Source organism: Globicephala melas, chromosome 1 (assembly GCF_963455315.2).
Source record: "Globicephala melas chromosome 1, mGloMel1.2, whole genome shotgun sequence".
NCBI lineage: Eukaryota > Metazoa > Chordata > Mammalia > Artiodactyla > Delphinidae > Globicephala > Globicephala melas.
In genome coordinates, this window is record NC_083314.1 from 50,916,615 (window position 1) to 50,939,380 (window position 22,766).

The following is a 22,766-nucleotide window of genomic DNA, read 5'->3' on the forward strand; positions in this document are numbered from 1 at the left end:
CCTCCTCTCTAAATTTTGACTATCCTTGAAATCCATGTTTTATTTCTCTTGCTGCATCTATTATCTACGTTGCTCAATTAAGGTATTTGGTTAACATCCTCATTTATACTATTTAAAAAAAAATAAAGTCTTATCATTCTCCATATGGTTGGCAGAGTGATCTATTTCAAAGGCAAATAATTGATACGTATTTTCCTACTTAATCCTATAAGGCTTTTTCAATCGCCTGCAGAATAGACCAGTATTTTATAAATATTAAACTTCATCATAATCTGACCTCTGCCCAGTCAAATATTATGTAATTCAGCTTCTCTCAGAGAGGGAGGAAAAGTATAAAAGAAAGGGGAGGAAGACAGGAGGAATAAAAGAAAAGGCAAAGGAAACAGGCATTCAATTTAAAAAACAGACTTATATTAGTCAGTAGGCCATATTTTCTAGGGTCGATAAAAAGTGAACATAGTGTCACAGGCAAACATTTACTTACAAGCGTTGCTAAATGATTAAACTCAAAAATAGAAACACAAGTTTGTCTTACCTTAGCAGTTTTAATATAGTGGCTCAAAACTTCTGCTCTAATTTTTAATGTTTGAGCATGAAGAATCTCTCTAACAACCCAAAAGCTTACCTGCAAATAGAAATTAAAAATAGTTGAATAGCAAGATTCTTTACTTACTAGGATCAAATTAATGACAAGAGCTATTTGAGAAACAGATAGCTGTTAAAAAAAAATACTTTCTCTTTCCCTTGATTCACCACCAGGACATAAACAATCTTCAAATGTTGCATACACTTCATATATACACAGACAGATACAGAAATGTATATAAGTGTGTACACACACATAAAAACATCACTACAATTTTTAATTTATAAAAGCTAATACAAATTTTGAAGGAAAAGAGAATGCAATAAAACCAGAGTGATGCAACATGAGCACTATAAAAGTGTTTTCTGCTGTATTTTGAAACACTTTGGCAGAAATAGACAAGCTCTAAGATCAGACATTGTAAAACATGCTATAGTATGTTTTACTGTGGCTGTGTAATCCCATGCTGCCATTTTATTTACATTGAGTAGAATCATAAGTGTAAAGAATCTCAAGTACAGTTTTACTGGTATGAATAAAATAAAATAAAATATCATAAAGAAAAATATATCTAAGTCACTCTAAAATTAAGATTGTATTTTTAAAATTATGTAATGTTTTCTAATTCAATGAAACCATTTTCAAGATTTCTTTTAAAAAACATTAAAAATCATTCATCAGAATGCTGACTAGATCTGTAACATTACTAAAATGCTCTACTCTGGTGAAAATAGTGGGCTTATCATATGATATAAAGTAATATGTATGTAACATATTCATGTACTATGAAAGCAAAATCAAAGCACTATCAGTTGGTTCAAAATTATACAAACCTAAAAACAGGATGCAGTTAGAAATCTTAGTGCAAAGGATAAAGCCACTGCCTGATATTTTGTCACCTTTTCTTAGTGAGAAATATTTTAGATTTTACTTGCAACTTTCACCTCTAAACAAATGTGTAAATGTAAAATGTATATATTTTACCAAGCCATCTTTATATTTGTTACTATACTTGAGCTACTAATGGCAATAATTATCCCTGATTCTAATAAAGTTTACTTCTACAGTATATCTAAAGTTATACTTTAGATATTTTAACAACCTTAGCAAATATTAATTACGATTCAATCTAAACTGCATAATCATTGATTTAATTAAATTTTATGTCAAATACTACGGTAATTAAAAAAAAAGAATCTAAAAAAGAGCGGATATATGTATTTGTGTAACAGATTCACTTTGCTGTACACCTGAAACTAACACAACATTGTAAGTCAGCTATACTTCAATAAAAAATTTTTTAATTAAAAAAAATAAAAGTAAAAATAAAATTAAAAACATGGCCACAAATTCTCTGTCACTCCTCACACTGAAAGTTGGGGTGTATGTCACCTCTCGTTGAACCTAGACAAGCTCATGACTGCTTCAAGAAACAGAAAATTAACAAAACTGATGCTGGCTTCCAGGAAAAGGTCATAAAAGAACATGCAGCCCCTGCCTTGATTGCTGGAACATTCTCTCTGGGACTCCTAAACTACCATGTAAGAAGTCCAACTACCCTGAGAGCACCATGCCAGAAAGGCTAAGTGTAGGTGCTCCCCAGTTGAAAGTCCCAGCTAAAGCCAACCACACCTGAGAACACTGCCCCAGAATGATCAACACTGAGGCATAGATTAATGAAATTACTGGACTTAGAGGAAAAAAATCTTTAGGCCGAGACAAAAAGAGAAAGTGATTTTTAGGGAAAAGAAAATTTAATTATCATCAGACTTTTCAATAGCAACACTCTGCCAGAAAAAAAAATGGAGTACTATATCAAATATTATCAAGAAAGAAAATTTCATACAAAGGACAGGCAAACTTGTCAACATGTAAAAAACTCAAGAATTACTGTTCCGATGAACCCTTCCCAAGTAATTTCCTGGAAAACGAGCTTCCGACAGTCAAATGACTGGAGAAACATCAACATGAGGATGGTAGTGAGCATTAAATATGCACTTATTCACAGAAATAAGAGTAATGAGGGTTAAAAGAAGGAGAGTACGTTATATAATGCCTATATGCCCAGACAATATATACAATTATAAAAAATACAACATTTGCAAAACATATAGTTACCTCTTTATAGGAATATTATTGGTATTAGTATTGTTATTCTGAGACTGTTATTTGTTATGTAGGCTAAAGCAAATGAGTCACACAGGATACTGTATCATGCCCTGTGTTCCCTGAAAACCAGATTGGGGGTATGGAAGAAAGGATATGCAGATATAATATGGAAGAGGTGAAGTAAAACTCTGGTCCTGAATTTGAATTAGAAGTATTAATAAGAACTCATGAGATATTTTATCTTTAAATATTTGTGTGTGTATGATATATAGATATCCTAGCTATATCTGCTGAAATGGCTTAGAAATTATGGTCACCCTAGTAGCAATGAGCATTTTTAGCACCCAGGTCCATTTCCCACTATAAGAAACCAAGGTTTATTAAAGAAATGTTGATTCCAGGCAGAGGGCAGGCGATGGACAAAATGAACATGCAACATCTTTTCACACAAATAGCAAAGAAACTGTTAACAAGATTACTAGGGTCTGCCAACCTGAAGAGACTTCCATTGGCCAAAGATGGGACAATGTGAGTTTCAATAAGGGTAATAATTGCAATGGGTTGAAACACATCATCTTTGTTTACATTTATGAGTTCAAAATAAAATTAAAATAAACTACTTGGTCTTCGTTAAATGACAACACCAATTCATTATCTTCAGAACTGCTAAATAAAGAGAAAAAAATCCAATATTTATCCTTCCTTGCCATAGGAAATGGACCTCTGGGTATGCAAATACTAGATGAGGGAAAAATGTCTCTTTATAAAAGCATTCCCACTAATAAATAAAAAAGAATGAAATGAGAATTCACCTTTTAACAACCTCAAATAACGGATCTAGACAACTGCTAACATCAAGAAACAGACCTGATGAAAAAACCCAACACAACCCAGACTCTTGCCAAAGGCACTGAACCCAACTGAACCTTTGGAACCAGCAGCTAATTTCTAGAAAACACAGAACATATTAAACTGCACTGAATGCAGTCTAGACTGTGGGAGACTCTAGAGGTTCCTCCACAGGTAAACAGTAAGGAAAAGGATAAAGGGAGAAACTGTAAATTAAAAAGTGGTGGAGAGAAGAACCAAGATGGTGGAGTAGAAGGATGTGCTCTCACTCCCTCTTGTGAGAACACCAGAATCACAACTAGCTGCTGGTCAATCATTGACAGGAAGACACTGAACTCACCAAAAAAGATATCCCATATGCAAAGACAAAGGAGAAGGTGCAATGAGATGGTAGGAGGGGCGCAAACACGATAAAAATCAAATCCCTTAATCGCTGGGTGGGTGACTCACAAATGGGAGAACAATTATACCACAGAAGTCCACCCACTGGAGTGAAGGTTCTGAGCCTCACGTCAGGCTTCCCAACCTGGGGTCCAGCAACGGGAGGATGAATTCCTAGAGAATCAGACTTTGAAGCTTACTGCGATCTGATTGCAGGACTTTGACAGGACTGGGGGAAACAGAGACTCCACTCTTGGAGGGCATACACAAAGCACTGTGCACATTGGGAGCCAGGGGAAGGAGCAGTGACCCTAGGGGAGACTGAACCACACCTACCGGCTAGTGTTGGAGGGTCTCCTGCAGAGGGGGTGGGGTGGGGGTGGTGGCTCTGGCTCACCATGGGGACAAGGACACTGGCAGCAGAAGTTCTGGGAAGTACTCCTTGGCGTGAGCCCCCCCCATAGTCTATCATTAGCCCCACTAAAGAGGCCAGGTAGGCTCCAGTGTTGGGTTGCCTCAGGCCAAACACCCAACAGGGAGGGAACACAGCCCCACCCATCAGCAGACAAGCAATTAAAGTTTTACTGAGCTCTGCCCACCAGAGCAACACCAGGCTCTACACATGACCAGTCCCTCCCATCAGGAAACTTACACAAGCCTCTTAGATAGCCTCATCCACCAGAGGGCAGACAGCAGAAGCAAGAACTACAATCCTGCAGCCTGTGGAACAAAAACCACATTCACAAAAAGATAGACAAGATGAAAAGGCAGAGAGCTATGCACCAGATGAAGGAACAAGATAAAACCCCAGAAAAACAGCTAAACTAAGTGGACATAGGCAACCTTCCAGAAAAAGAATTCAGAATAATGATAGTGAGAATGATCCAGGACCTCGGAAAATGAATGGAGACAAAGATCAAGAAGATGCAAGAAATGTTTAACAAAGACCTAGAAGAATTAAAAAACAAACAAACAGAGATGAACAATACAATAACTGAAATGAAAACTACACTAGAAGGAATAAATAGCAGAATAACTGAGGCAGAAGAACAGATAAGTGACCTAGAAGACAGAATGGTGGAATTCACTGCTGTGGAACAGAATAAAGAAAAAAAGAATGAAAAGAAATGAAGACAGCCTAAGACCTCTGGGACAACATTAAACACAACAACATTCGCATTATAGGGGTCCCAGAAGGAGAAGAGAGAGAGAAAGGACCAGAGAAAATATCTGAAGAGTTTATAGTCGAAAACTTCCCTAACATGGGAAAGGAAATAGCCACCCAAGTCCAGGAAGCGCAGCGAGTCCCATACAGGATAAACCCAAGGAGAAACACGCAGAGACACATAGTAATCAAATTAGCAAAAATTAAAGACAAAGAAAAATTATTGAAAACAGCAATGGAAAAACGACAAATAACATACAAGGGAACTCCCATAAGATTAACAGCTGATTTCTCAGCAGAAACTTCACAAGCCAGAAGGGAGTGTCATGATATACTTAAACTGATGAAAGGGAAGAACCTACAACCAAAATTACTTTACCTGGCAAGCATCTCATTCAGATTCAAAGGAGAAATCAAAAGCTTTACAGACAAGCAAAAGCTAAGAGAATTCAGCACCAACAAACCAGCTCTACAACAAATGCTAAAGGAAGTTCCCTAAGAGGGAAACACAAGAGAAGAAAAGGACCTACAAAAACAAACACAAAACAATTAAGAAAATGGTCGAAGGAACATACACATCGATAATTACCTTAAATGTGAATGGATTCAACGCTCCAACCAAAAGACACAGGCTTGTTGAATGGATACAAAAACAAGACCCATATATATGCTGTCTACAAGAGACCCACGTCAGACCTAGGGACACATACAGACTGAAAGTGAGGGGATGGAAAAAGATATTCCATGCAAGTGGAAATCAAAAGAAAGCTGGAATAGCTGTACTCATATCACATAAACTAGACTTTAAAATAAAGAATGTTACAAGAGACAAGGACACTACATAATGATCAAGGGATCAATCTAAGAAGAAGATATAACAATTATAAACATACATGCACCCAACATAGGAGCACCTCAATACATTAGGCAACTGCTAACAGCTATAAAAGAGGAAATCGCCAGTAACACAATAATAGTGGGGGACTTTAACAGCTCACTTACACCAATGGACAGATCATCCAAAATGAAAATAAATTTCATTTTAAAGCTTCATTTTCAGAAGCTTTAAATGACACAACAGACCAGATAGATTTAATTTATATTTATAGGACATTCCATCCAAAAACAGCAGATTACACTTTCTTCTCAAGTGCGCACGGAACATTCTCCAGGATAGATCACATCTTGGTTCACAAATCAAGCCTCAGTAAATTTCAGAAAATTGAAATCATATCAAGCATCTTTTCTGGCCACAACGCTATGAGATTAGAAATGAATTACAGGGAAAAAAACATAAAAAACAGAAACACATGGAGGCTAAAAAATACGTTACTAAATAACCAAAAGATCACTGAAGAAATCAAAGAGGAAATCAAAAAATACCTAGAGACAAATGACAATGAAAACACAATGATCCAAAACCTATGGGATGCAGCAAAAGCAGTTCTAAGAGGGAAGTTTATAGCAATACAAGCCTACCTCAAGAAACAAGAAAAATCTCAAATAAACAATCTAACCTTACACCTAAAGGAACTAGGGAAAGAAGAACAAACAAAACCCAAAGTTACCAGAAGGAAAGAAATCATAAAGATCAGAGCAGAAACAAATGAAATAGAAACAAAGAAAACAAGAGCAAAGATCAATAAAACTAAAAGCTGGTTCTTTGAGAAGATAAACAAAACTGATAAACCATTAGCCAGACTCATCAAGAAAAAGAGGGAGAGGACTCAAATCAATAAAATTAGAAATGAAAAAGGAAAGTTACAACAGACACCGCAGAAATACAAAGCATCCTAAGAGACTACTACAAGCAACTCTATGCCAACAAAATGGACAACCTGGAAGAAATGGACAAAATCTTAGAAAGGTATAACCTTCCAAGACTGAACCAGGAAGAAATAGAAAATATGGACAGACCAATCACAAGCACTGAAATTGAAACTGGAATTAAAAATCTTCCAACAAACAGAAGTCCCAGACCAGATGGCTTCACAGGTGAATTCTATCAAACATTTAGAGAAGAGCTAACACCCATCCTTCTCAAACTCTTCCAAAAAACTGTGGAGGAAGGAACACTCCCAAACTCATTCTATGAGGCCACCATCACCCTGATACCAAAACCAGAGAAAGATACTACAAAAAGAGAAAATTACAGACCAATATCACTGATGAATACAGATGCAAAAATCCTCAACAAAATACTAGCAAACAGAATCCAACAACACATTAAAAGGATCATACACCATGATCAAGTGGGATTTATCCCAGGGATGCAAGGATTCTTCAATATACACAAATCAATCCATGTGATAAACTATATTAACAAATTGAAGAAATAAAAAACATATGATCATCTTAACAGATGCAGAAAACAGATGTACAAAATTCAACACCCATTTATGATAAAAATGCTCCAGAAAGTGGGCAGAGAGGGAACCTACCTCAACATAATAAAGGCCATGTATGACAAACCCACGGCAAACATCATTCTCAATGGTGAAAAACTGAAAGCATTTCCTCTACGATCAGGAACAAGACAAGGATATCCACTCTCACCACTATTATTCAGCATAGTTTTGGAAGTCCTAGCCATGGCAATCAGAGAAGGAAAAGAAATAAAAGGAATACAAATTGAAAAAGAAGAAGAAAGGCTGTCACTGTTTGCAGATGACGTGATACTATACATAGAGAATCCTATAAATGCCACCAGAAAACTACTAGAGCTAATCAATGAATTTGGTAAAGTTGCAGGATACAAAATTAATGCACAGAAATCTCTGGCATTCCTCTACACTAATGATGAAAAATCTGAAAGAGAAATTAAGGGAACCCTTCCATTTACCACTGCAACAAAAAGAATAAAACATCCAGGAATAAACCTACCTAGGGAGACAAAAGACCTGTATGCAGAAAACTATAAGACACTGATGAAAGAAATTAAAGATGATACCAACAGATGGAGAGATACACCATGTTCTTGGACTGGAAGAATCCATATTGTGAAAATGACCATACTACCCAAAGCAATCTCCAGATTCTATACAATCCCTATCAAATTACCAATGGCATTTTTTACAGAACTAGAAGAAAAAATCTTAAAATTTCTATGGAGACACAAAAGACCCCGAATAGCCAATGCAGTCTTGAGGTAAAAAAACGGAGCTGGAGGAATCAGACTCCCTGACTTCAGACTATACTACAAAGCTACAGTAATCAAGACAATATGGTACTGGCACAAAAACAGAAACATAGATCAATGGAACAAGATAGAAAGCCCAGAGATAAACCCACACACCTATGGTCAAATAATCCATGACAAAGGAGGCAAGGATATGGAGAAAAGACAGTCTCTTCAATAAGTGGTGCTGGGAAAACTGGACAGCTACATGTAAAAGAATGAAATTAGAACACTCCCTAACACCATACACAAAAATAAACTCAAAATGGGTTCAAGACCTAAATGTAAGACCAGACACTATAAAACTCTTACAGGAAAACATAGGAAGAACATTCTTTGACATAAATCACAGTGAGATCTTTTTGATCCACCTCTTAGAGTAATGGAAATAAAAACAAAAATAAACAAATGGTATCTAATGAAACTTCAAAGCTTTTTCACAGCAAAGGAAACCGTAAACAAGATGAAAAGGCAACCCTCAGAATGGGAGAAATATCTGCAAATGAAGCAATGGACAAAGGATTAATCTCCAAAATACATAAACAGCTCATGCAGCTCAATATCAAAGAAACAAACAACCCAATCCAAAAATGGGCAGAAGACCTAAATAGACATTTCTCCAAAGAAGACATACAGATGGCCAAGAAGCACATGAAAAGCTGCTCAACATCACTAATTATTAGAGAAATGCAAATCAAAACTACAATGAGGTATCACCTCACACCAGTTAGAATGGGCATCATCAGAAAATTTACAAACAACAAATGCTGGAGAGGGTGTGGAGAAAAGGGAACCCTCTTGCACTGTTGGTGGGAATGTAAGTTGATACAGCCACTATGGAGAACAGTATGAAGTTTCCTTAAAAAACTAAAAATAGAACTATCATATGATCCAGCAATTCTACTACTGAGCATATATCCAGAGAGAACCATAATTCAAAAAGACACATGCACCCCAATGTTCACTGCAGTACTCTTTACAACAGCCACGTCAGGGAAGCAACGTAAACGCCCATCGCCAGACGAATGGATAAAGAAGTTGTGGTACATATATACAATGGATTATTACTCAGCCATAAAAAGGAATGAAATTGAGTCATTTGTTGAGACGTGGATGGACCTAGAGACTGTCATACAGAGTGAAGTAAGTCAGAAAGAGAAAAACAAATATCGTATATTAATGCATGTATGTGGAACGTAGAAAACTGATACAGATGAATCGGTTTGCAGGGCAGAAGTTGAGACACAGATGTAGAGAACAAACGTATGGACGCCAAGCGGGGAAAGCCATGGGGGGGTGGGGATGGTGGTGTGCTGAATTGGGCGATTGGGATTGAAGTTTATACACTGATGTGTATAAAATTGATGACTAATAAGAACCTGCTATATAAAAAAATAAATAAAATAAAATTCAAAAATTCAAAAAAACATAGTGGTAAACATTTAACAAATTAAAAAAACTGGCAAGGCTAAACTAGCGATCACATTTATGTGATAAAACTACAAAACACCAGACAGTGGGAACTATAAAAGTCAAGACAGTGGGTATTGCTGGAAGAAGAAAGGGTGTGGACTGAGATGAGGCACTTGGAGGAGTCTGTAGAGTAGTTAGTAAAACTTCATTAAACCATATATTTGTTTTGTGTGTTTTTTTGTATCCATGTTTTATTTTACAATAAGTGGTTTAAAGTAGGAAATAAGAGAATAATACAAATGACTGGAGAGATTTGAAAATGACAGAACTTCTGAAAATGAAAAAAGAAATATGTGAAATTAAAATTAGGAAGAACTAGAATGAAAAGGTACACGAAGAGAGTGGTCTCTGTTTTTCTTATTCACTAATATATCCCAAACATCAAGACCAATGCCCAGGACATAGTAGGAACTTAATAAATATTTAATTGAATGAGAATGAAAGCTGAAGTCATTTTATACCAGATTGCAAAGTTTGATGATACCAAATGTTGACAAGGATATGCAGTAATGAAAGTTCAATGCAAATTTGGTACCATCATTTTGAAAAAAAAATTAGACACTGTCTTGTGTAGTTAAACATGGATATACTCTTTATGACACAAATTTTACATCTAGGCACATATTTTTTCAAACAAATCACAGTGTTTTTCACCCACTTTATGGTATCAGTTTAGTAAGTCTAAGCAGCAATGTTTTTCAACTGCTTTTTTTTTTTTGCAGAAAAAGATCAAAGTACATATCATCTAATACAAGTAAATATTATTTCAGAAAACTTTAATTTCTGTATTGGGTTGAAATGTAAAATATTTTATCTTATTGTGGGTCACAGTCAAAAAGTTTGAAAGCCGCTGCCTAAGAAATTACTGCACATGGGTACCAAAAAGACTCTTAGAATATTCAGAGCAACATACTTCATAACAGCAAAAAATTAGGAGACACATCTCATGTCCATCCTCAAAAGAATAATAAATTCTTTCTGATACATTCATGCAATGAAACGCTAGAAGATAGCACTGAAAGTACAATGAACGAGAGCTACATACATGACCGTGGATATGGCAGAGAAACACAGAAGTGAAAAAAGGCAACCAGAGAAGACTACATATAGTCTGATGATATATTTTTCAAAGATGAAAAACAAGCAAGATATACAACATGCTGTTTAGGGGTACAAATATTTCTGGTAAATCTATATATATGGGAATTATGAGATGAGTTAAAATTTTTTTTAAATCAAGTTTAAAAAAATACAAAAGATAGAAGAAAATAAAAATTTTTAGATAATGGTTACCCCCCTTAATTGAGGATAGAACAAAGAATATGTAAAATACTTCAATAGTTTTGGTAATATTCTATTTCTTAGTTTAGGTGGTGAATTCACAGTTGTTTATCAGAATATTTCCTAATATATATTAGATTAACCATATGAACTTGCCAGTTTTGTAGCCTAAAAATGGTCAAACATTGGCAATTTCATAAGATTCAAACAAACATTTAACACATTCTTAAAAATGTATCAAATAGTTCATTAAGAAGTAAATCCTGGAAAAATTTTATTCATAGGCTATTTTTAACTCTAGTTGCTTTATTCAGGGTTTTATAATCATATAAAAGCATTATGAAAACCTTTTATTTGCAGCCAAACATATGTTAAGCTTTTAAAGACAGTTTCTTAATTTTTTATCATGGAAATCTTTAAATGTATACTGAACTAACAGATGATAGTAATGAAGTCCCCAGTACACATCAACTGGCTTCAACAACCAAGTTATGGCCAAGCTTTCTCACCTCCACCCTCACTCTACCCTCAAGTGCCCCATTAATACTGTGAAGCAAATCATGGACAATATATAATTGCATCTATATTTTCTAAAAGGAGCATTTTTATAAACATAATCTAAAATCATTATCATTCCTAAAAACATTAATTTCCAATTATTAGTCAAATTTCTGATTATCAAAAGGTAACATTTAAAAGAAACTTAGACAACCCTTCCCCCAATAAAAAAAAAAATCAGGAAGCCACTGGCCAGAAGGCATGAATACAAGTTATCAGAGAAATAGCCAAAATAGAGTGATTATTAAAATTATGATAGAGTCAAGTCATAGGAGATTATACAGATACTTAAAATGTTTTCAAAATGATTTTATGATACAATAACATTTCATGGTATGTTAAGACAATAGGACTGTAAATTACATGTACAGCATTATTTCTATGAGATTAGTAAAAAAATAAAGAATGGAAGAATATATACTAAAAATGTTAACAACAGTCACCTCAGGGTGATTTCTCCCCCCACCTTTTAATAAATTTCTACCTTGCTACAGTTTCCCTGCAATGTATGTTACTGTTTCGATAATTAATAAAAAATCATAGTTTTAAAAGGATGGGGGAGAGTTCCATTTCTGGTAATGTGGAGAAGCAGGTATCTTTGGAAATGCTCATCTGATTATAATTACAAATTATAAAAACAACTATTAAAAGCACAAGAGAGGAACCAAAAGAAGGCAGAAACTGGAGAACAGATCTTTGGAAAAAGTAAGATGCACTGGGTGAGAATTGCACTTATAAAGTTTATTGTCTGAGGACATTCACCAGTTACAATGTGGAGCACCAGAAACTCAAGCAGAAGGCCACAGTCTTAATGGCTTTGAAAGTCAGAGGACAATTGGCTAGAAAGTGAGGGGGGAAATTCTGGAAAGGCGAGAAAAATCCCCCAAATCTATATAAAAACTCCATCCAGGGGCTTCCCTGGTGGCGCAGTGGCTGAGAGTCCGCCTGCCGATGCAGGGGACATGGGTTCGTGCCCCAGTCTGGGAAGATCCCACATGCCACGGAGCGGCTAGGCCCATGAGCCATGGCTGCTGAGCCTGCGCGTCCAGAGCCTGTGCTCCGCAATGGGAGAGGCCACAACGGTGAGAGGCCCGCATACCACAAAAAAAAAAAAAAAAAAAATTCCATCCAAATCTCTGGCTGACCATACAATTGTGCACGTGCAAGGGAAACTCGAAGAAGCCCAAATGAAGATAAAATCTGGAAAGACTTCTCCAAGGAGAAATATGTTCTCCAAGGAGAGGCAGAATTTAGACTTTGAGTCCAGCCAAGTTAACTGCCTGATAAAATAAAAATTAATACTTTTCTAAAGAAGACAACAAAATCCAGAATCTCTATAACATATTATCCATAATGATGACAATACAATTGAAAAAATTACCAGACACACAAAGAAACAGATTCAAAGTTGACTGTTAAGAGAAAAAGCATTAAAAAGAAACAGACTCCAAAATAACTCTTTTGTTGGAATTAGTGACAACTAAATGCAATGTGGGATCCAAAATGGTATCTTGGAACAACAACAAAAAGGATATTGGTGGGAATACTGAAGAAATTTGAATAGGGCCCTTAGTTTAGTTAATGGTATTGTACCCATGTTAATTTCCAGGCTCTGATAGCTGTATTATACTTACCTAAGATGTTAAGATTAGGGGAGGTTAGGGATATACAGAAACTCTCTTTGCATTTTTTTCTAGGTCTAAATTGAAAAGCAGAGATTGTCAGACCAGACCAAAAAAAAGGAAGACCCAACTATATGCTATCTACAAGAAACTCTTTTTTTTTTTTTTTTTTTTTTTTTTGCGGTACGCAGGCCTCTCACTGTTGTGGCCTCTCCCGTTGCGGAGCACAGGCTCCGGATGCACAGGCTCAGAGGCCATGGCTCACGGGCCCAGCCGCTCCGCGGCATGTGGGATCTTCCCAGACCGGGGCACGAACCCGTCTCCCCTGCATTGGCAGGCGGACTCTCAACCACTGCACCAGCAAGGAAGTCCTACAAGAAACTCATTTTAAAAATAAAAGACTCTCTGTAACTTCCTTTGTAATTTGCTACCTTCAGATTTCCTAACACCCTCCTAGGAGAAAATGACAGTAATGGAATAACTAAGTAATGGAGCTTATTATAGATCAACTGTAATCTTGATTAAGCATAAGAGCTTTTGGTACACTGTGACATATTTGACTCTAACAACCTTTTGGCTTACTTAAGAATAATATGAAAAAAAAAGAGAAGAATATGAGTGCTTAAAAACCTAAAGTCAAATTTATGGGTATTGTTACAATGTTTTTGTATGGCAAAGAAAAAAGTTTTACTGTGATGATAAATTCTGACCACCTCAGAAAAATTTTAAAACTTCTAAATAGCTTAAATAAGGAATTCAGTATAAAACATGTTTGTCTAGGCCCCTTAATAATGGTTTAATCTAATTAAAAAAAAACCTTTAACTCATTTCCATTTTGGGTATACAGTGAACCAAATAACTTGAGAAACTATTTGCTATAAACCCCATTTTTAAACCCCAACCATTTTTTAAAAAGTGTATAACTAACTTGAAAGGAAAAGAAAAGATTTCACTAGAGGTCAAAAACAAAGGAAATAAAGGCAAAAAAGGAAAGGGTACTACAGCTGTCCTTGGAAGATTTCCTCTCAAGAGCATAGGGACTAGGGATTTAATACTCCTTCAAAGTCATAATATAAGGCCTCACACCTCTACCGTCCCCTGTCTGTTCCTATCTAAGGGATCTTCAAAGGGCTACAATTTTGGTGAAAAAGTAGACTGAACAATTCACTTACTGACAGAGGGAGATGACACAGAAGAAGGAGAAAATTAAGCCTTTCACAAGAATTTGTAACTTGTCCTTAATTGGATTTGGAGCTTAAACTTTCAGTACAGAGCAGTACAGATGTTCCCCAGCCAAAACATATAACATAAAAAAATAGTCCTACTTCTGTAATAGCCCTTGGTATTGGCAAAAGCAAACAAAATGCCTCTTAGACAGTATACACCCTCAATCTAGGCAGCAGCAAAATTCCCACAGCTAAAGCTTAAATGAACATGAGCTCTCAATTCAAAATTACAAAATCATAAGAAAACAAACCATTTTGAGTAAGGATCAGCAGATACAGAGAATTAGTACTCCCAGGACTTTGGATAATAACAGAAATTATAAAATAAAAAGTTGAAAATGATTTAAGAAATTTTAAAAATAAGAAAAAAAATGACAGTAGTGTAAAAGCACAGATTTGAAACAGATTTGACACATCTGAAAAGAATTAGTGATCTGAAATATAGATCTGAGGAAATCATGCAGAACAGAGCACAAAGGGATAGATGAAATATGAAAGGTTAAGATACAAGTAGGAAAGAATGTCAAGTTCCAATAAATTTCCAATAGGAATTACAGAAGGAAAAACACAGAGATCATGCAGAGACAATATTTGAAGAGATACTGGCTGAAAATGCTCTAGAATTGATGTAAAAACTTAAAGCTATTTCTTAATGAAAATTATAAACTGAGAAATTGAATTTCAGAAACTAAACATCAAAATTTTATAAGCAACTCACATGATTAAATCTTCTTGTAAAGGCAACCGCATTTGGTGCAGAACTGTATTTTTCCTTTTTATTCCATCCACAACTTGAAAGCTCCTGAAAAATTAAGTTGAAAATTAAATATAAATTCATGAAATAGCCCAGTTTTCCTGTTGCATTAATGGTTTCAAAGCATTAAAGACAGTTGTGTACTTTCCCAGAACTGTTTTATTTAATATGAACACATTTAATAGCATAACCATTCAGTTAAAACACAAAAGGAAATTTTATTAGAATATAAGAGGGCAAAATTACTTGTCTATGTGAACACAGATAATTAGACTTATACTCCATGTGCAGAATGATGGGTTCTTCTTTCAAGAGGTTTGAATCCCAAGAGGAAAAATCTATCTACAAACAATGAAAGCTGAGCATCCCACAACATAGAGTGAAGCCCACTAGTTGTCAAGCCCCAGTCATTCATTCAGAGCTTCCAATCAGCTTTCTAGTACCTCAATCTTTGAGCTGACAGCCAACGACCCCAGGTATTTGAAGAAACCTCTAATAAAGGGGGGTTTGATCCCCCACAGGGTCTATCAATAGAATTCAAAGGGCACAAGAACTTGGATGTAAAAAAAAATAAATAAATTTTTGTTTTACACTAACCTCTAACTGAAATGACATTCCTTTTAATTATACATGCAGGCCACAAATTATAGAAGAATTGTCAATACATGTGACTTTGTCACTAATAAAAATCACAGATATTTTCATAGCACATTACAACTGGTACAGATATCTCAAAAATATCATTCACCCTCATCACTACTTTGAAGTTGTAATCTCATCACCTATAAATCTTACTTAATATGTTAATAAAGAGGCACATATATTGCCATAGAACAGTTTTTAAAAATATTTTAATAAGTGTATCTTATTAGGACTGATTTCCTTTGATATTAAAGAAGCGTTCAGTTCCAGAAGCTTCAGTTTGCCAAAAGGGTTCAAGGTTCTAAATAGGTTAAGAACCCTGCTGTATTTAAAGCTGGACAGATTTGCTTTGTTATAGGGTCAAAGCTTTGTCTAAAGTCCTCATTTTCTTTAAAAATTGAATAAAATCTCTGTATACAGAAAAAAAAAAAAAAAAAAAACCCTGCTGTAATACAACCACCACCACCAGAAAGAGACAGAATCCATAGGAAAAAAGAAAAACCTCTGAAGAAATCAAGTTAGGTCAGAGAACAAAAGAAAACTGAGAAAAGAAAAGGACAAAACCATATAATTATTACTTTCAGACAGATATTTCTCCCATTAAATGGCAAAAACAGAAGGATACAAATAAGAAATATTTAGAAAACAAAATAAAAGCTTTGGACATGAAAATATAATACAAGAAATTTAAAAAATCAACAGAAGAGTTGTGAGATAAAGGTGATAATATCTTTTAAACAATAAGCTAAAAGTAGGAGCAAAAATATCATGTTAATTAGAAGAGTCAACTTCTGAATAATAAAAAGAATTTTAAGAGAATACAGAGAAAATAGAGGAAAGTAACTTATCAAAAAAAAAAAAAAAGCTAATTCAAGAAAATACCTCCAGAACTTGAAGGACAAAAGACCTGTCTAATGCCCATTACAAAAGATTAAAAAAAAAAAAAAAAGAAAGAAAGAAAAGAAAAAGAAGACTCAAACCAAGGCCTAGCATCAAAAACCTGTAGCACATTGGAGACAAAGAAATAATAAAATCTATCAGTTCAAAAACAGAACGAAACAAAAACAGATCACCTACAGAAAAATAGGGATCAGAAGGTATCAGAAATCTCAATAGCAACCCTAGAAGTTAAAAGACAACTGAAACAAAGCCTTCAAAATCCTAGAATTCTTTATCCAACAAAAATATCAATTAAGTATGAAAGTATACCACAGACATTTTCAGACATGAAAGTCTCAGAGAATTTGCCTTATATGCACCTATTATCAGAGAGCTAGTAGAATATGTGTTCCATCAAAACAAACTAGCAAAGAAAAAGGAAGACAAGATCCAGGAAACCGAGGAACCAACATAGAAAGAAAATATTGGAAATTCCCAGATGAACAGTAAAGGGAGATCCTGGGACAAAGCAATGAGCAGACCTTAAGAACAACAGTCCAGATGGTAAGTAGCAAGGATGGAAATTCGAAGAGACATCTCTGAAAGATGAAGCAACATCTGGAGTGTTTGAACACATTGAGAAAACACACTCACTACATTCACTTCTGGCAGAAATATTAGTGACAAATGTAGAGAAAGCTAAAGTAAGTTATTTAGCTCAAGGAAAACAAAATTTAAGTAAGTAATCATGGCTCAACTGTTCTTTAGCTTTCTCTACACTTGTAAAGAATGGTTGAGCCAGTATTACTTACTCATGTCAAAATTGTGACATAACTACACAGAAAGAGGAGGAAGTAAATTGTGTAAATGTGAGAGGAAGAGAAACTAAGAGACTGAAATCATCTTCTATAGTAGAGAATCAATAAATCATAACCAAAATTGAAAAATCATAAGCAATAGGCATTTAGACATATTATCTTAAAAACATATAAATTTCTCCAAATAAGAAACACAAAGAGACTTGGATGGGCGTGGGGCTCAAGGGTGGAGGCTGGAAGGGTGGGAGCAACAGGATAGTGCTATATTTTGTTCTCCTATGGAAATATATGGCTTCTTAAACATGATATATGCATATCTCCAATAAAATTTTAAAATAAAATAGAAACAAAAAAGAATGAATTGATTCAAGGGAAGACTGAGGAAATAGTTGTGATGATATTATAATACTTCAAGAAAAAGGTAATGTTCCTTGAGTAGGGTAGTGTCAGTGGATATTGAAAAAAACTGGTAAAATATTCAAGATATTTTGGAGGTAGGCAGGACTTGGTCAAAAACTGGATCCACACAGTGTAAGCTAAGAATGACGTATCCAGAAGTACTACAATTCCCAAGTTTCTGGCTTGAGCAATTGAGACAGGGAATACTGAAGAAAGTGATGAAAATTATCACTTTAACACAATAGATAAACAGTAAATGCTCTGAAGATATGAATTACTTTTTTTAAACCTAAAATTAAATTGCAACTTTCAAATTCGAAATTACTAACGGAAAAAAAAAAATGACAGAAGCAACTCTACAGTGAAAGAAATTTTTGGTACTTGATACTCAGCCTAGATACATGCTCATTGCACATTATCTCCCTGTAGAGACAGAAAATATTTAGTGGTAGATATTAACATAAAATGACATATAATAACTATATTAAAAACATCAAACTTCTAGAAGACATGTTTGTTCTTTCTAAAAATCACAGCCTATTTATACAACCATATAAAGATGTCACAGTTTAGGACAAAATTCCTAGATTTAAATCCATCAACTCTGAATTTGTTTTTTAACCAGTTAATATAATTTCCATATTTATATTAATTCTATAATCAAAGTGTCTCTAACAAATTGCTATTAAACTTATCAAGCCATTTGATAAGCCATTTTCCTATTATAAGTAAGGTTACACTATAATGAACATTCTTGCACCTTTTCTGACATTTCTGATCATTTCCTAAATATATAGTCCTAGAAGTGAAATCACTAGGTCAAAGAGTAGGAACCTTTCAAGGCCTTGATCCTTGTCAAACTGCCCTTCTGAAATACTGAATCATTTATACTAGCACTGCTGAGTGTTAGTTCACAAGAGTCATATCAAAACTAGGTATATTTAATTCCCTTTCTATATATTATACTTTAATTTCCCCAACTGTAAGAGGAATTATGGTCGCTAAATGTATTTGTTAAATAGAAAATGGGGGTTAGGGGGCCGTAAATCACCTATAAACCCACCACCCGAATAAACCTATGTAAACATCTTCCCAATCTTCTTTATGTGCATATGGGGGCTGGCTTTTGTTTGTTTAAAGTAGCCAATACACCTGTCCTTTTCTGTGTGATCTCATCTGCTGATTTTGTGCTTAAAAAGTCCTTTCTTCCTGAGAACATATGTCTTAACAGCAGCAATAAAAATAATAGTTAAAACTAACATAGAGATCACTATGTGCCAGGCACTGTTCTAAGTGCTTTAGACATATCAACTCATTTGATCCTACCTTTATCATTATAATTTATTATGATAAGAAACACAGACAAAGGTATTAGTGAATTGTGGCCTTATTTTTTACATTAAAATTTTTTTTAATGCTTTTCTGATTCCTCAACTAAGAAATGCTAAGACATTTTGAAAAATCCATTCAATTTTTGGGACATTTCAACACCATTAGCTTAATGAAAAAATGCTTTTCCCCTTTAATAAAACTCTGTTTGAAGCAGACTGAAAGAAGGCAGGAGTTAAATGAACCTCCAGTCACATTACTTGGGAGCAAACAGGTTAAAATTCCATTGGAGCCCTCCATCCTAAAGAGACTTATAATTAAAAAATAAGAACAAGCAGGTTCTTAAAAACTTAAGATAGTCTCTGCTTCAGAAAACATTTCCCCTTTGAAACAATGTTACACTACTAGCCCATCTAAGACAACAACAAACTAGGGCTATAAAGATAGAGAACAGCACAGTGGCTGCCAGGAGTTAAGGATGGTGGGGAATGAGGGTGGGAGTAGGATGGGTGTGACTATAAAGGGGTAGCACAAATGAGAAATCTTTTGTGGTGATGGAATAGTTCTGTATCTGGATGGGGGTAGCAATAAGACAAATCTACACAAGTGCTAAAACGTGGTCTTCCCTGGTGGCGCAGTGGTTAAGAATCCGCCTGCCAATGCAGGGAACATGGGTTCAAGCCCTGGTCCGGGAAGATCCCACATGCCGCAGAGCAGCTAAGCCCATGCGCCACAACTACTGAGCCTGCGCTCTAAAGCCTGTGCACCACAACTACTGAGCACACATGCCACAACTACTGAATCCCACGCGCCTAGAGACCGTGCTCCACAACAAGAGAAGCCACTACAATGAGAAGCCCGTGCACCGCAACGAAGAGTAGCCCCCGCTCGCCACTACTAGAGAAAGCCCACACGCAGCAACGAAGACCCGACGCAGCCAAAAATAAATTTAAAAAAAAAAAAAAAAGGTAAAACGTCACAGAACTATACAGACATGTCTTGCACAAACATCCATTTCCTGGGTTTGATATTGTGAATCTAAAATGATCCTTGTACTATTTTTTGCAACTTCCTGTGAAACTGTAATTACCTCAAAATAAAAAGTTTAAAAAACAACGAAAACAAAAACCAAGTTAATGGATTATGAAGTAGGCATTGCACTGGGACTCCAGGAACTCATCCAGTACTTTCTTCTTAAACCTTGACATGCATTTATGGTTAACTGGCCTTAAAGGAATTTTGCCCTGCCCCATCTCAACCTCCCAATAGCCACTAAATATCTCTGTGAGAAAAAAGATGCTTTTCCCTTTGTCTCTGCCTCTTTTTGTCTCAGAACCTAGACTCTTTCTCCAAGTGACACTATACAATCTAAGAAATAAATTCTCCTACCAGATCATCTTGTATTGACAGCTTATCAGCCAGGTCAAGTTATTCTATACTAATCCATTTCCCACGAACACCAAAAAGTTAAAGTAAACTTAGTGACTCAAAAGACGTTTTTTTGGGGGTCTAACTTATGAATAAGACTGATTCAAGTTGAGTACACTGCGTAAATAAGCCTCTGTTTTAGCAAAGGCTAAATGAAACAGAACCGCCTTGATGCCTCTTAAAATTTGTTCAAATGGATTCAACCTTCAATTTTTAAATCAGGCAGTGAAGAGAAATCTTCTAACAGTAACTCACATATACAAAGGCGATTTCTTAATAGTCATTAAAAGTGTATTTGAAAGTATATTCACGGACTGATTTTGAGCCATTAAACAGATTATTTTGGAAGCACGTGGGAAGGCAAACACCACAACTGATGACCACCTACCCTATGAAAGAACTACTGAATTTCTCAGGAGCCACAGCTTCTCTTACGTCTTGTAGGTTTGTTCTGTAAAGTCAAATTCTTGATCTAAATTTCATCTTGTAGGTTCCAACACTTTTAAAAGCACTGCTCTAAGGGTGATGTTGTAGGGATACCTATAGATAGAAGAAGAGAAAAGGCCAATATAGACCAGCATGTAGACAGAGACTGAGGCAAGGAAAGAAAAAGCAATGGAATTTGTAAAAGACTGTGGGGTGTGGGGGCCCTCAGAGTGAGAAGATGACTGCTGCTGAGGCATTCCTAGGCTCCAAAGCTGGAAGCTTTACCGGGGCATAATACAGCCATTAGCATTCAGCCTGTATGGCTCTTTGGAAAGAAGTCTCAGCCATAGATGGGCGCTCACCCTGAGATGAGGGGCTCACCGCGATTCCTATATTCTTAATGGGTAGAATAAGCCCTGAAACTATATAATTCTAATGGAATATGTTAAATCAAAAACACCACCTCACTTTTCTGTAATGTAATGTACTCACATTCTTTCCTCCCCCAACCTCCCTCCTTCCAATACCTTAAAGCCACCTCTATAGGGAGATCAGAGAGAAAGGCAGAAGCTATCTTCTGCCACTGATACTGTGATATACCTACTCTCCTAGTCAACAGTTATCTTCCCTAGTTCTAATCTAAGCCTGCCCTTACTGTATATAAAGGAAGTTCGCAGTAAGGAACAGCAATAATATGAACTGACAAAACAGCTAGCTTTTTCTAGTACACAAGAAGAGTCACATGTCTTCTTTGCTTTCTTCAAACCTCCCACTATATTCATGGATTTTTACATTTTAATTCTAATGAAAATGATAATTTTCATTAAAACAAGGATAGAATTATGATATTCCTGATGTTGGAATTTTGGATGTTGCCAAGATTATAGGCTGTTTGCATACAGAAGAAATTTCGCATAGAGAAAGCTCTTTATACATATTGTCAGAAATATCTCAATTGTAAGTTTTTCAGAAATGTTTTAATAAGATTCAGAATGACCTATTATGTACTTTCCCTCATTTAACCAGGATTCTTCCTCAATCTCTAGTGCATCCCAGTTATTCAGGAGGGCCTTATCTATCCTTTGTATTTAATGTGTTTATTGATATAATCTAAATGACTTATTATATTGACCTACCAGAACAAATAATAAAGTGTGGAACTTTCTTCTTTGAATGTAATACACATCACAGGACTTTCAGTCAGAGCCTGTCACTTTATAAACACTTGGGAACCTCATGAGAGAGGTAAACGTTATTCAACGTAATGACTACAGGACAGATTGCAAGCGCAGTTCACCCCCCTTACTTAAGACTGATCAAAATCACCAGAGAATTGCTATTGGAGAGAAAGCCTGATTGCAAGAGAGCTTTGTGTCATAACTCATCCTGTGTTGAATAACGTAATACTCATTCTGAAGAGAAACCCCATCGGCGTAATGAACGTGGCAATGCCTCCAGGAGAAATACAAGCTTTATAGAGCATCAGAGAATTCATAATAGAAAAAAAACCCCAAAATCCTATGAATGTAATAAACATGGAAAAATCTTCAGAATACAGTCATTGCTTCCTCGACATGAAAGAACTCACAATGGAGGGAAGCCCTGTAAATGTGTAAGAGCTTTCTAAAAGAAAAAAACCCTTCACAATCAGAAGAGAAATCAT

At 35.5% G+C, this 22,766-nt stretch overlaps 1 protein-coding gene across 2 annotated transcripts in view; it reads right to left on the reverse strand.

The window, feature by feature from the left end:
* The window catches only part of RALGPS2 (Ral GEF with PH domain and SH3 binding motif 2), a 163,194-nt gene that overhangs the window by 86,407 nt on the left and 54,021 nt on the right, over positions 1 to 22,766 (reverse strand). For both annotated transcript variants that reach the window (XM_030875358.2, XM_030875354.2), the window contains exons 5-6: positions 15,147 to 15,230; positions 536 to 625 (exon numbers count right to left, since the gene is read on the reverse strand). In XM_030875358.2, the coding sequence (XP_030731218.1) occupies positions 536 to 625; positions 15,147 to 15,230 (174 nt within the window). The remainder of the gene's footprint in view (positions 1 to 535; positions 626 to 15,146; positions 15,231 to 22,766) is intronic.